Source organism: Eulemur rufifrons, chromosome 2, assembly GCF_041146395.1.
Source record: "Eulemur rufifrons isolate Redbay chromosome 2, OSU_ERuf_1, whole genome shotgun sequence".
Lineage (NCBI taxonomy): Eukaryota > Metazoa > Chordata > Mammalia > Primates > Lemuridae > Eulemur > Eulemur rufifrons.
The window spans coordinates 100,613,165-100,627,674 of record NC_090984.1 but is presented as its reverse complement, the minus strand read 5'-3'; the positions used below and the strand labels follow the sequence as shown (position 1 = coordinate 100,627,674).

At 41.5% G+C, this 14,510-nt stretch overlaps 1 protein-coding gene across 4 annotated transcripts; it reads right to left on the bottom strand.

Moving 5' to 3' along the window:
- Window positions 1-213: 213 nt before the first annotated feature.
- COQ6 (coenzyme Q6, monooxygenase) lies at window positions 214-14,470 on the bottom strand. Of its 4 annotated transcripts, XM_069488780.1 has the most exons (12): window positions 14,264-14,470; window positions 10,200-10,334; window positions 9,085-9,143; window positions 8,664-8,787; window positions 6,132-6,262; window positions 5,302-5,409; window positions 5,156-5,218; window positions 4,845-4,952; window positions 3,007-3,209; window positions 2,812-2,927; window positions 2,470-2,636; window positions 214-1,659 (listed from the first exon to the last, which is right to left on the bottom strand). In XM_069488780.1, exons 1-12 carry the CDS (start codon window positions 14,424-14,426, stop codon window positions 1,630-1,632), a joined length of 1,407 nt encoding a protein of 468 aa, XP_069344881.1. In that variant the 5' UTR covers window positions 14,427-14,470; the 3' UTR covers window positions 214-1,629. The 4 variants fall into 4 exon arrangements, with proteins under 4 accessions (XP_069344881.1, XP_069344859.1, XP_069344870.1 ...); XM_069488758.1 differs by lacking the exon at window positions 4,845-4,952 and having other exon boundaries at window positions 1,527-1,659; window positions 14,264-14,451; XM_069488747.1 differs by lacking the exon at window positions 214-1,659 and having other exon boundaries at window positions 1,879-2,636; window positions 14,264-14,446.
- Window positions 14,471-14,510: the final 40 nt, after the last annotated feature.

The following is a 14,510-nucleotide window of genomic DNA, read 5'->3' as shown; positions in this document are numbered from 1 at the left end:
ACTTATCATCAACAGGGTCCATTTTGTTAAGTAACACACATTATTCAGCAGGCTCTTTTGGTCATCCCAAATACCTCCAGAACTCTTGGATAGAGGCAGTCTAACTTCAGAAATTTATCTAAATATATTTTGTTAATCTTGATGAGAACTTCTGGAGAATTAACCAATTTGTCCATTTTGAGAACAATTTGGAATGAGAATTTTTATTTCTTAAAAAAAAAATTGTCTATAATGTCCATTTTGACCCCAGTGTACCCTTTGGGCCTCTTATTAAGGGTCCTATAGATTCTAATACTGCTGGTTAGTTTCACTCTGTAAATGTGTTAATATATTTAAAATACTTAGGACATGGTGGATGTTGTGTTTGTTATCATCATCGTCATATGAAGAACATTCTCTGGGGGTCACAGAGGTTCTTACAAGGTGTGCCTTAAAATTCTTCATCTTGCCTGATTTTGTTTGCAAACTTTTGGAGAGTCTGTGTTCTCTACACCTATGCCACTTTTCTGTTTTTTTATGAATGATGATCTTGTCCCTACAGTCTCTGCTAGTAGTCACACAGCTTTTCACAGCAGCTGCCATCTTTTATTCTGGGCACATTTTTCCTGAGATTCCAGGAAGGTTGTGACATTGTCACTTTTTTACTCTAGTATCTTATAAATTTTCTGGATTTGCCTAAAAAGCTCCCTTGTAGAAACAGACTTCTCATGCCTTTAAAAATTATTCTCAAGAATAGCTTACTTGGTTCAAAAGCAGACTTTCTTCTCATTTCATCTTCAAATCAGACGTCTGGGCAAGATGTTCTTTACAGTGAGCAAATCTAACAGATCTGAAAATCTCTTCAAGAGGCATCTCTGGTACTACGAAGTGAGCTCTTTAGAAAGCCACAGCAAAATCCCACTCCCTCCAGTTGGCTACCAGTCCACCACCAAACATGAACAAATTCTGCTGCTAATCATAGTTTCCCTTTTGACCTGGTTCCTGGCGGTCTTCAAACCTGTGCAATGAAATTATTTATTATTTTATTAAACAGACAATGGTGTCCCAGAGAGGAACCATAAATAAGAGTGAAATCTGGTGCTGTGATAAGTAATAACTCAAATTAATAAAATTCGGTTTTTCTTTTCAGAAAGTCCAGTGCAGCTATAACAAAGGTTAAAGCAGTTTATATTTAATTTGCATTCTGATGTTAATTTTAAAACAGCAATTCTAACAAAAATGCACTGAGTATTTCTAATTCTTACTTCTATCAAAAACAATTGTATAAATTTATGACCAGCATTAAAAAGAAAACTGTATAAATCTTCTCTTTTGAAAGAATTGTTAACAAGTGAAAATGACTGAGACAGCACCTCAGTGATTTTTGTTTTAGTAATAAAATGTTCTTTTCAACCAAATCGTAATAGTCTTCCTTTAAGGCTTTTTCCCTTGGCTTGGCTAATATACCCTCCTCACTGCAAATTATCACTCATGATTTGGGCTCCACAGGCCCATTAAGCAGAGAAGAAAAAGAGATGGGAATTCTCTAATGCAAAGTAAATTTATTAAATTAAGTCTGGAAAATGTGTGAGATGGACCTGGGGAAAGATGTTCTTTTTTCCATCAACATAATCTCTAGAAGAGGAGCACTCATTTGCTTGCGAAGGCCATAATCTGTTCCTGGAGAAAAATAAAACAAAGTGACACTTTAACACTGTAAGGTATGGCTGGGCACGGTGGCTTACGCCTGTAATCCTAGCACTCTACGAGGCTGAGGAGGTCGGATCGCTTGAGCTTAGGAGTTCAAGACCAGCCTGAGCAAGAGTGAGACCCCGTCTCTACTAAAAAAAAAAAATGGAAAGAAATTAGCCGGACAACTAAAAATACATATAGAAAAAATTAGCCGGGCATGCCTGTAGTCCCAGCTACTCGGGAGACTAAGGCAGGAGGATTGCTTGAGCCCGGGAGTTTGAGGTTGCTGTGAGCTAGGCTGACACCACAGCGCTCTAGCCCAGGCAACAGAGTGAGACTCTGTCTCAAAAAAAAAAAAAAAAAACAAACCCCACTAAGTTGTGACAGCAGGTGAAGAAAATAAAATATCCAAGTGCTTAAAGCAAAAACTTAGCTGAAGTCCCATACAGGTACTCCTCCCAAGAGTCCCTGCTTTATTTCAGCAAAAAAAGAAAAAGTATCTTTAAATGGAAGTTTCTCAGGGAAGAAGCTAGCCAAGCAGCAAAAAGAATCGAAACATCTTTATCTTTACAAGACTCTATTCACCATTTTTAAGTCCTCCCAATACATAAAGTTACTGCTCAGATGTGGACCTTAATACCAACAAGGCTAGCAAGTACCTTTTTGCTCATAAGCACTGGAAAAGTAAACAGATGATAATGTCATAGCCAAGAAAATTAATTCAAAGAAACTAAGAGCTGTTTGCAAAGTCTTTCCTCCATGAGCAAGAATCTTGGCGAGCCACGAGCGACCTCTTACTTTGAGTGGAGACACTGCATTTGTGGCCTGCAAGCCCCATGTCCTGAGCAGCACAAGCGGAGTAGCGGTGGTGGAGTACAGCCTTTTCAGTAAGTCTGTAGCAGCCAGAAGAGCAGTATTGTGACGTTGCCTGTCTGTTTCATAACCTGTGAGGTGACTCATGGAGCCTGGAGAATAGAGGAAAGGTTAAACTCCTAATCCAAAAATAAAGTCTTTTTCCCTCTCCTAACAAACCAGATACATTTTATGTGTACCCCATCTTGCTACTGTGGACTATTTTGGGGCCCTGATTTTCCCTAACTATATGACCTCTGGATACTTCTAAGGTACCTGAATCCTTACCTAAGTCTCTCCCATTGAAGGCTGCAGTACTAAGGTGATGGACCAAGCTGGAGATATCCCCAAAGCCCATGTTGACACCTTGTCCTGCAAGTGGATGGACTCTGTGGGCTGCGTCCCTAAGAATAAAGCACAGTTCAGGTGTGACCTCTAGCAGCACAGTGAGAAGGGAGTGGCCCTGCCCTGTAAATATCTTACCCAATGAGCGCCACCCGAGGCCGGACGTACTCAGCAGCATGTCCCAATCCAAGAGGAAACAGTACTCGGCTTTTGGCATCCACCCTGGCTACGCTTGGAGGTAGCTGGCGAGCTGAGACCTTAGTGGGCTTCAGAAGGGCAATAGCATGTTGCAAGACGGTGCCAGCTGAGTCGATGAAGTCTGTGTGATTAGCGTCATTCCACTGAGCAGCATCAGCCACAAGACAAGGTGAAATTTGATCAGTGACTAGCAGGGAATTAAAAATTCAACGCTTTTTGTAACCAAAGCTAATGGTAATCCTACCTAATTTGCCTAAACTGATCAAAACTACAGGTAACAAGCCCCTCAAACAAATGCAAATCTCATCTTCCCATCACTCCCACAGGTTTTAGGATCAAGCCAAACTACTCATAAGCAGGCCCCTGCCTACCTCCAGGCTTCACTTTTCACCAGTCCCTGTGATCAGTAACCATGTGCCAGCCACAACATCGCTCATCATACGGTATCCTCTTGCCTCTAGGACTCCCCTCTACTTAGAACATCCTCCCACTTCTGTTTCACCAGGATAACACTTCAGGGCATGCAGAAAATGTCACCTCTTTGTAACCCTCCCCCCCTTCTCAGTGTGTTTTCCTTCTGTATGCCCCCACAGCCTCCTATGCATACTTCTATCACTGTACTGAGATTGTCATTTATGTGTCTTTCTCCCTCACTTGACTGAGATTCCTGAAAGCGTCTCATTTGTCTCAGCATCTCCAGAGCCTGCTACGGAGAAGGCACTTATAATTGTTGAATCAATGTTACAAAGGTCCTAGACCTGTGCCAGGAATATATACTAAATGACCCAGAGGGGTAGCATTCACCATTTACCCTGGAATCCACTTCCGTATATTCAGTTCCTTTTGTTCTTGTTGCTACTACAGAGCAGTGGATTTCCATCTTCAGTGTGCGGTCGCTAGTGAGGTAGGAGGGTTCAGTAGTTAAAAGCACAGGCTCTGAGGGCCAGCTTGATTTCAGAACCCAGCTCTGCCAGCAGCTCTATGACCTTAGGCAAGTTCCTCAACTCTGTCTTATGATGAGGATAATAACAGTACTCACCTCAACGGTTTGCTGAATTAAATCAATAAATGTGTAAAACCCTAACCTGTACCTGGCACATAGTAAGCACTCAATAAATGTCATCAATTATTAATGAATTTAGTGAATTTAGATAAATGTGGCATTAGGCTCCAAAAATACTGGTGCCCATATGATCTAAAGGCTGTGAATAATTATTAACAATTCTTGAGCACCTACAATGTACTAGGTAATATGTTCCATGTATTTTACATAAATTCTCTCATTTTTAAAGCCTTTTATTCAATCCTGAGAAGTTGGTAATACTATTTCCAATTTTTAGGAAATTAACAGGTAAAACTAGTACTGAGCAGCCCATGTCTGTCTACAAAGCTCGCTCATAAGCTCTGTGCTGAAATATGCTCACCCCCTCCCTGGAACATTTCCAATGAATCAGGTTCAAAGGTTCAGATAGTTGGACTCTATTGTCAAAGTATTATCCAAATTATGCAAGTATTATAGTTTCAGAAAAGGCCAGTGCTAACCACAGCCCAGGTGGTTTCGGTCAGCGTAACAGCAGCCCTCAAAACAGCAACCCTCAAAACACATACGCTATCATTTCTGTTGTCACGCATGTCCCTGTATGCTCTCCTCCGCACAATCCAGATCGAGCATTATAGCTAGAGGGCCAGGTGACTGGTTGGTGCTTCTTCCTTACTCAAAACCACCTTTCTGTATCTACCCCTGCAACACATCATCAACTGGATAAGTTGATACTTACAAAGGCAGAGTTAATGGCATCTACGAATTTTTCCTCATCCATGCTAACCAGTTCTGCTGCGTGTTCATGGGATGTGGACCAAACCAAGGAACTCAAGGTGTCTGAAAGCTGTGCCAAAAGAAGAACATTGATACCAAGGGCTAAAACTCTTCTTTACTTGGGAGCTCTCAAGGATAAAAAGGAGGACAAGAAGAGGAAACAAAGATAGCCTGGACATATTCCCTTGGAACCAGAAAACAGCTGAGAGAAAGTGAAGTCCTAAAAGAGGAAGGCTGGGTGCACTCGAGCAGACCAGCCAGAAGACCCCTTACCGGGAGCAGAGCAATAGGCCCCGAGGGAAGAAATCTCTGCCAAGCTACGTTGTTTTCTGTGGCCTGCAATAGAGAGGAGAAGAGTTTTTGTGAGAAGTACTTAGTGCTCATGAGTAGAGTCACCAGATGACAGCGTGGGACCTTACCTCCGATAAATGCAGAGTAGCCACAACAGCAGACTGGTCATAGTTCCAGCTAACATTCCGGATTCCGGCGGCCTGACGTACTCCTGAGTTGTGACCATCTGCGCCAATCTGCATGGAGACAAGAGCCTGCTAAGTCTTACAGCTTCTTCATAAATCAAACTGCTTCAGAAGTTTTTCTCCTGCCCCCCTGAAGTTATCTCTAGTCCTAACTGTTGGTAAGCCCATCTGTAGCAGGAAACTTCTTATCAGACCTGCCTCACTCCTGGCCCCTAAAAGTGTGGCCCTACAGTATGTCACCGCAGTGTCAGCCAACAGAGCCAAAGCTGGACATCTGACCCAATAGGTGCCAGCCATAGGTTAAACTCAGCCAGAGTCTCTTGATATTTGAAATAGAGAATAAGGGAAGTTTCAATAAAGGGCAGGCACTGGAGCTGAACAGCCCTAATGTAAGGTTAGAAATGGCTGCCATGTAAAAGGGGAAGGTGGTGAGCAGAAAGAGAGAGAGGAGGAAAAAAGAGATGCAAGGAGATGAACCATCACAAACCCCTGAGAGAGAAGGAACAGCCTCAATTTCTGACACTTTGGTTTCTGTCCCCGTGAGGTCTGGGTACCTTTTACTTCATGACCAAAGATGGCCCATGAGGTTGCTTCCTAAACAGGACAACAAGACCATCTTAACTTGAGTTGGCTTGAGTGGATACTTGTCCTTATAACCAAAAGCTATACCTAAAATTAATTTAAATATAGCTTAGATCTAGAACTGGAGACCCTAGAATCTAGGATAAGGTGCACATATGCAAGACCCCTGGCAAATAAGAATCTTCAACTACCAACAGTTTGGTCTGGAGGGTGCTGCCATCACCTAGGGTAATATGAACCCAAGGGCTGGACTCTGTCATAGGAAATGGACAAGGCCAGGTATAGCCAACAGCTCTGCTCCTGTAGAGAACTGTCACTCGGTCTGTGGAGGTCAAAAGAAAAAAAAACACAACATTAGAAAGGCAGGCCACACAAGCTGAGGAAAAGGCCATAACTAAACCTAAAGCAAGGTCTCAGGACAGCAGTGTCTTGTCATTTATTACCAAACAAGAAAAGATCTAAAAAACAAGTAACCGATGATATGGTCTGAGAGCTGATAAATGACAGAAACCATAGGGATGACTCAGTGTCAACAACAACAAAAAGGTATTAAATCTCTGTGTATTTTCAGCCTGAGGCACTCTTCTTCCTGTCCTCATGGGAGCATGAGCTCCTCCATTTTCACTCTGCACCTAAATGAGCCCATATGTGCTTTCAGAGTAGACAGGGTAGGAACACCACAGGCTGAAATAAATTCTACATTGCATAAGATTTTTCTTTCCACTAGAAATCATTTTATTTTTCTGGTCATAAAAACAATATGCTCTCTCTAAAAACATCAAGTTGTATACATTAAATATCTACGGCTTTTTGTATGTCAGTCATACCTCAATAAAGCAGTTTAAGAATAAGCTCACTGTAAAAGTCTGTACAACAAAGAAAAGTTAAAGGGAAAAAAATACCACCCTTAATCATACCACTCAGAGAAAATTATAGTTAGAGCTTTCATGTATAGCTTGCCAGATGATTTCCTGTATCTATAACGCACACACACACAAGTGGGATTGTATGACATACTTTTGTTTCACCAACATATTAGGGGATATCTTTCTAAGTTACTAAATATTAGATCTAGTTTTTTTGTTGTTGTTGAGACAGGATCTTGCTCTGTACCCAGGCTAGAGTGCAGTGGTGCCATCATAACTCACAGCAACCTCAAACTCCTGGGCTCAAATGATCCTCCTGCTTCAGCCTCCCAAGTAGCTGGGACTACAGGCTCATGTCACTATGCCTGGATAATTTTTCTGTTTTTGTAGAGACAGGGTCTCACTCTTGCTCAGGCAAAAGTCAAGCTATCCTCCTGCCTCAACTTCCCAAAGTGCTAGGATTACAGGCATGAGCCACCTCACCTGGCCAGATCTAGGTTATCTTTAAAGGCTGCATGATAGTTCATGACATGGATGAACTACTATCCCATATCAAAAAGCATTTAAGCTGGGCTGAGTGCAGTGGTGTTTACAACTAATTTATCACAACCAGTTACAGATTCCGTTGTTCCTTCTCCACTCCCACTGCTTCACTTGACTAGCCAAAAAAAAAAAAAAAAAAAGCATTTAAGTTGCTTCCAGTTTTTTTCTCTCTAGAACCCTGAGATATCTTCAGGTCATATATCTGATAAATTTATATCCAGAATGTATAAAGAACTCTTATAACTCAAAATTAAGACGAACAATCCAATTTAAAAATGGACAAAAGATGTTGAACAGACATTTTACCAAAGAAGATATACAATGGCCAATAAAGACATGAAAAGATGCACAGCATAGGCAGTAATTAGGAAAATGCAATCAAAACTACCATGAGGTAACACCACACTCACTAGGATGGCTACAATTTTTTTAAAAAAGGAAAATAAGGGCCGGGTGCAGTAGCTCACGCCTATGATCCCGCGAAGAGTTTGAGATCAACCTGGGTGACATAGTGAGTCCTCATCTCTACAAAAAATAAGAAAAATTAGCCAGGTGTGGTAGCAAGTGCCTGTCATCTCAGCTACTCAGGAGACTAAGGCAGGAGGATCCCTTGAGCCCAGGAGTTTGAGGCTATAGTGAGCTATGATCCTACCACTACACTCCAGCCTGGGGTACAGAGCAAGACCCTGTATTCAAAAAAAAAGGGGGGGGGGAAATAAGAGTTGGTGAGGATGTGGAGAAACTGGAGCCCTTATATACTAATGGGAAAATGAAATGGTATATAGCCTCTTTAAATGAAAACAGATTGTCCATACAAAAACTTATACATGAATATTCAATAGAACACTATTCGACAATAAAAAGAAATAAAGTACTGATACATGCTATAACACGATGGATCTCAAAAATATGCTCAGTGAAGTCAGACACAAAGGAATACATAGTGTGTAATTCCATTTATATGACTTGTACAGAATAGGCAAATCTAGAAAGACAGAAAGCAGATTAGTAGTTGCCAGGGGCTGGGTGTGAGAATAGAGAATGACTATAAATGGGTTTCCTTTTGAGGAAATGTTCTAAAATGATATTGTAATGGTTGTACAACTCTGTAAGTATAATAAAAATCATTGAATTGTATACTTAAAATGGGTGAATTTTATGGTGTATATATATCCTATAAACAAATAACCCTGAGATAACCATAATAGGATTTCTTTATGGTGGACATTCAGTATCTGCAAAAGGGATCCTTTTCCCCGGTAAGCCCTAAGGCAGTTCGCTCCCCAGAGAGTGGATGGCAGATGGAAGCCTCACCAGACACAGCCTCCAGCTGCTTAGCGAGAGCATGCATGATGACGTCGTTCTCCACTATATAGCCCATGTCATCTAAATTATCCTTATCAAACATTATCAAGGCCTCTGAGCAGGCATCCCACACCTAGAAATACAACAGGAAAGTATACATTAAAACCAAGGAAAGGAAACATCAGTCCAATCAGAAACTGAGTATTGCTTTCCTAAATGACAGAAGCAGAAAACCACAATTTGTCAGTCTCTACGGCAGGAGATACAAAGTGAAAAGAAACTTCTCCCAGGAACACTTCCCCTACTTCCCTGGACTGAATGTGAACTTTGTCTAATTCCTCTCCAGAAAACCTGGAGAATGCGGACGCTAGCATCTTAACACAAGACACACTAAGACATCACGACAAAAATGAAAAAGATAAAGAGGCACCTGCATTCGCCGAAAGGCTCTGTATCTCATGTTGCAGATATGGTCCCAGGCACCAAAACCTACAAAAGAAAGTATCTATAGACTAGAGTCACCTCACAGGCTCCGGGCTCCCTTTGTTTCTCCATCTTGTTAAGAGGTTGTTTTCAGTATCCTACAATTATAGAAAAAATACTCTCCACTTCTATCCTGTTTGATGCTAGGAGATCAGCTACTCTGTTCCCCAGTTCCAGATTGTACAACATGAAAAAAGCCCCAGCTTCCATGAACAAAAGGTCAAAATGTCCCCACATTAAAGTAGGGGAAATAAAAAAGGAAAACTCAACCCATATTGTTTTTTTCTTTCATCATCCTACTGAAGTTATAAAGCCCCTAGATAAAGACTATTTTTAAACTCTTCATGGCACTAAACAGATTCATTCACTGAGGAAATATTTACTGAGCACCTACTATGTACCAGTTACAATTCTAGATACTGTGCATAAAGTGGGAACCAAACACAGTCCCTGCTCTCTGCAGTTGACATTCTAGGTGGAAAGATGGACAATAAAAAACAAACACATAAGGTCAGGTAGTAATGTAAGTGTTACGAAAAAAAAAAAAATTAGGCAGTATAAAGGGCTAGAAAGTGAAGGAAGAGCTTAATTTGAGACAGGATGGTCTGAGGGAGTAACAGCTGGCAGAGACTTAATGACAATTCCTTAACTGGTTCCATGTGCACACATTCATCTACACCCCAAAAGCATTTCACATGCTGGCTCCCCAGCTTGCTAGAGAGGTGACTCTGGGAATGGAGTGCTGCTGCTATAAGTGAATTCATAATTAGTTCATATGGTTTCAGTTCTGCCAATTCATAATGCCCCAACATCCCAAATGAAGTCCACGTGGTGGACCCACACATCTCAAGGATGTCTTCCCCAGACTGGGAGTTGATACATTAACAATTTCAGGGGTCCTCATCTTCAACTGTGCACTAGACTACCAAACCCACTACCAAACGCTCCACCCACCTCAGTGAGCTCGCTCCTGGCCAGGTGCTCTGGTGACTCCGCCTATGGGACGTACTGGAAAGCTTAGAAGGAAAGGAGATGGGATCTATGAAAGGATCTTCTACTCACTACTGAGAAGTGTTGCAGAGCCAGGGGAAATGGAGCTGACTCTGTTGCTGTAAGTTTCTGACAATTTCTCCAATTCTTTCTTTGGACCTGCTTCTAGCAATAGGATTTTCTTATCATGAAAGTGAATATCATGTCCTAAAAAAGAAAAAAAGCGATATTTTATATCATTTTGGAATTTATTTTCCATTTCCAAGAGAAACAACAGATTAACTAATTCCTTAGCCCTTAGAATACAAATTTCTTACAGGGCACATAAACACTACCCATGCAGAGTCATAAGCAATAACATATACCACCATTTCAGCCGTGAGAACCACCCTACCCACAATTGGAAGGCTTCTCAAGACAGACAAAGTCCACTACGTGCCATGTGCAAAGAAGCAAATAATGGCAAAACCCATAACTAGCAAATAGAATGCCCTAGAAAGGAAGCATGAAGTAAAAAAGGACTACAGTATTCAAACACCAGTTATTTCCAATCTTCTGAGTATTAAGTCACTAAAAATTGTAACTCCTATTCAACAGAAAAATGGAATAAATAAGCAAAATTCATTACAGTCTCTAAATCAAGAATAAAGAATGAGAGTTTATAAAAGAAAAGGGGGGCCAAAAATATATCACATGTGCCTACAAATATGATCCTGAAACATCTATAGAGAGAAGGAACTTAGTTACTGGGTGACTAACTTTGCAGCAGATAGAGTCCCTCCACAGTGTCTCAGAGAAGTACAGGGAAAAGATAAGGAAAGAGGGTATGAGTTGCTGCTGCCAAGAAAATAGAAAAACAATGTGATGTGATTACCAGAGAGAAGAAACACTGGGGGTTTTACTTAGTAATGATGAAAAGAAAACGCACAAACGTTTTACCCCCCTTTTAAAATATTTAGAATTTAAATAAGAGAGGCACTGTTGCAACATAAAAAACAGGAGGTGTGAAAATCAAAGTCAGCTGCAGTAAAAAGGCAGTGAATGGCTACTAGGGTCTGCAGCACCACAGCAGTTTTTGCTGTGGAGGAGGGGGCAGGGGGACATGCTCCGCAGAGGGGACTGTTTACTAGTCCCACATACCTCTGCCCTTGCTCTAAGGGCAGCTGCTCCACCCTACGATCCCACCCACTCAAGCTTCCCCTCTCCAGGCATGTTCCTTCCACCAGGCCTGCACACCTCCTCCCCAAGATAGATCAGTTGCTTGTTCTGTAAGAGAGCTTTCATTTCATTCTTCCTTCTATTAGTTATTTACAAATCTTTTCCTTTACTACATTCTAAATCCCTTGGGGGCAGGAACCATTTCTTCCCTTACGGTTAATATCTCCTGGTGCAAATGCTGTATCTTCTCAATCCACAAAGTAGATGTTCAAAGTCTGTCAGGTGAGAAAGGGAAACTAACAGGAAAAGAACTAGATTTCCAAACACATTATAAAATATAGCCAGGTTCCATATTTTATTTTTTAGCTATTTAATATTTTAGCAAATTCACTTGGAGAAAAAATGATAGAGAATATAATTTACAAATAATGTGAGAGGGAAATATATATTAATAGATGTTTCAAGCCTGAAACATAAAACTAATGTGAGTCTGAAGAAGAAAAAAAATCAAGATACAAGTTGACTTAAAAGCACACTGGAAATTTTTCACTTTACAAGCAACCGTCTAAAATAAGTGCACATTGAAATAAAAAAGTGATCAGCATATATACTACTGACAAATTATATGCGTTTTTTTGAGGGTCTTGGTCTGTTGCCCAGGGTGTAATGCAGTGGCGTGATCACTGCAGCCTCCAATTCCTGGGCTCAGGCACTCCTACCTCAGCCTCCCCAGCAGCTAGAACTACAGGCACAAGCCACCATGCCTGGATACTATAATTTTTTCTTTTTTTAGAGATGGGGTCTCGCCATGTTGCCCAGACTGGTCTCAAACTCCAGGCCTCAATCAATCCTCCCACCTCAGCCTTCTAAAGTGCTGAGAATATAGGCATGAGTCACTGCACCTGGCCTTAGTGCTCAATAATTGATACCATGTTTTTATGATTGCTCTGATACTCCAGCCTATTAGCTAATACAAAACATGGCTCCTCACCAGTTCTCTAGAAGAGAAGCCACTCCAGGGAAGGTGCAATTGTCACACCATGATTCTGAAGTCAAAAAAGACTCACACTATTAGTGACCTTTAATTTTTAAGGGCAGAAAACTCAGTTTCTGAAAGCCACTGTATCATTGTTAAAAGCAACAAATCTGGATCTGACTTTGCTACTACCTCACTGTGAGACTTTGGTTCTTCATCTTGTTACACACGCTTCCTCCCATAAAATATGAACATAAGTAATACCTACCTCACAGGGTAGTGGAGCAGCTTAAATTATACAGGTAAAGACAAGTCCTTACCTCACAGGATACACAAAATTCAACTTAAAGTAGACCACAGATTTCTGTAGGAACTAACTCTATAAAACTAGGAAAAAACATGGGAGTAAATCTTTGTGACTTTGGGGTAGGCAATGATTTCTTAGCTATGTCACCAAAAGCACAAGTGATGAAAGATTGATAAATTAGACTGCATCAAAATTTAGAATTTTTATGCTTCCAAGAACACTATTAAGAAAGTAAAAGGCCAGCCTGAGCAAGGGCGAGACCCCATCTCTACTAAAAATAGAAAGAAATTATATGGACAGCTAAAAAGATATATAGAAAAAAAATTAGCCGGGCATAGTGGCGCATGCCTGTAATCCCAGCTACTCGGGAGGCTGAGACAGGAGGATCGCTTGAGCTCAGGAGTTTGAGGTTGCTGTGAGCTAGGCTGACGCCACGGCACTCACTCTAGCCTGGGCAACAGAGAGAGACTCTGTCTCAAAAAAAAAAAAGAAAGAAAGAAAGAAAGAAAGTAAAAGGACCATAAAATGAGTAAAAAGGCAACCCAAAGAATGGGAGAAAGTATTTGCAAATCACACATCGATAAGGGACTTGTATCCAGAATATATAAAAGAACTCTTTCAACTCAATAGTAAAAAGACAAATTGCCCAGTTAAAAACTGGGCAAAAAAGTGTCTAATAGGCATTTCTCCAAAGAAGATAAACAACTAAGCATATGAAAGGGTATTCAACGTCATTAGGGAAATACAAATCAAAACCATGAGTTCCCACTTAATACTCACGAGGACGGCTATAAACCAAAAGACAATTAACAGGTGTTGTGTAGGATCTGGAGAAACTAGAACCCTCATATATTGTCAGTGAGAATGTAAAATGGTTTTTCAAAAGTAGCCACTTTGAAAAAACAGTTTGGCAATTCTTCAAAACGTTAAACATGGTTACCATTCCACTGGTAGGAAAAGATCCAAGATAACCAAAAACTTATGTCCACACAAAAATTTGTACACAAAATTGTTCATAGTAGCATTTAGGTTCATAGTAACATTCCTAATAGGCCAAAAGTGGAAACAACCAAAATGTCCATCAACTAATAAATGAATAAACAAAATGTGGTATATACATACAATGGAATATTCAGCCATCAAAAGAAATGAAGCACTGATACACACTACGACACAGATGAACCCTGAAAACATTAAGTAGATTCTGTTTATATAGAACCGTCCAGAAAAGGCAACTCTATAGAGACATAACGTAGGCAAGCGGTTTCCTAGGGTTGAGGAGATGCAGACTGTTAATGGGTTCAGAGTTTCTTTTTAGGGTGATGAAAATATCCTAAAATTTATTGTAGTGATAGCTGCACGACTCTGAATTTACTAAAAACCCATTAAACCGTACACTTTAGATGGGTAAACACTATGGCATGTAAATTCTATTTCAATAAAGCTATTTAAATAACCCCGGGCGGGCCTGTTTCTCCCACGCGCAGGATTGACTCCTAAGGCCCCGCCCACTTTTGACCCCGCTGGACACTGAAGGACCAAACGCCGGCCCTGGGGTTCCTCTAGGAGGGCAGGACATAGACCACGGGGTCCGCGAAACTCAGACTTTGGGCAAACAGTGCAAGAGCTCCTACGGCTCTCGTCGCTCCTTCGCAGCCCAGTTCCCTGCCACTACTGGCCTGGAGACCAACTTACCCAAGGCACAGGCCATGGCAGCGCCCACCAGGCCTCCCCCCGACACCACCACATCGTACACGGTGTCTGCTGAGGCGCCGGACCACCTCCGGCAGGACACCAGCGGGCCTCTGTGGGCTGCGGGCGCGGCGCCCCACCGGCTCACGGCAAACCGGACAGCCATGGTGCCGGCCAGCGCCGCCGCATTCGCGGCCCCGCTAGACCCGCCCCGAGTAATGCTTCCGGCGCAGAACCCTCCAATCCTGTG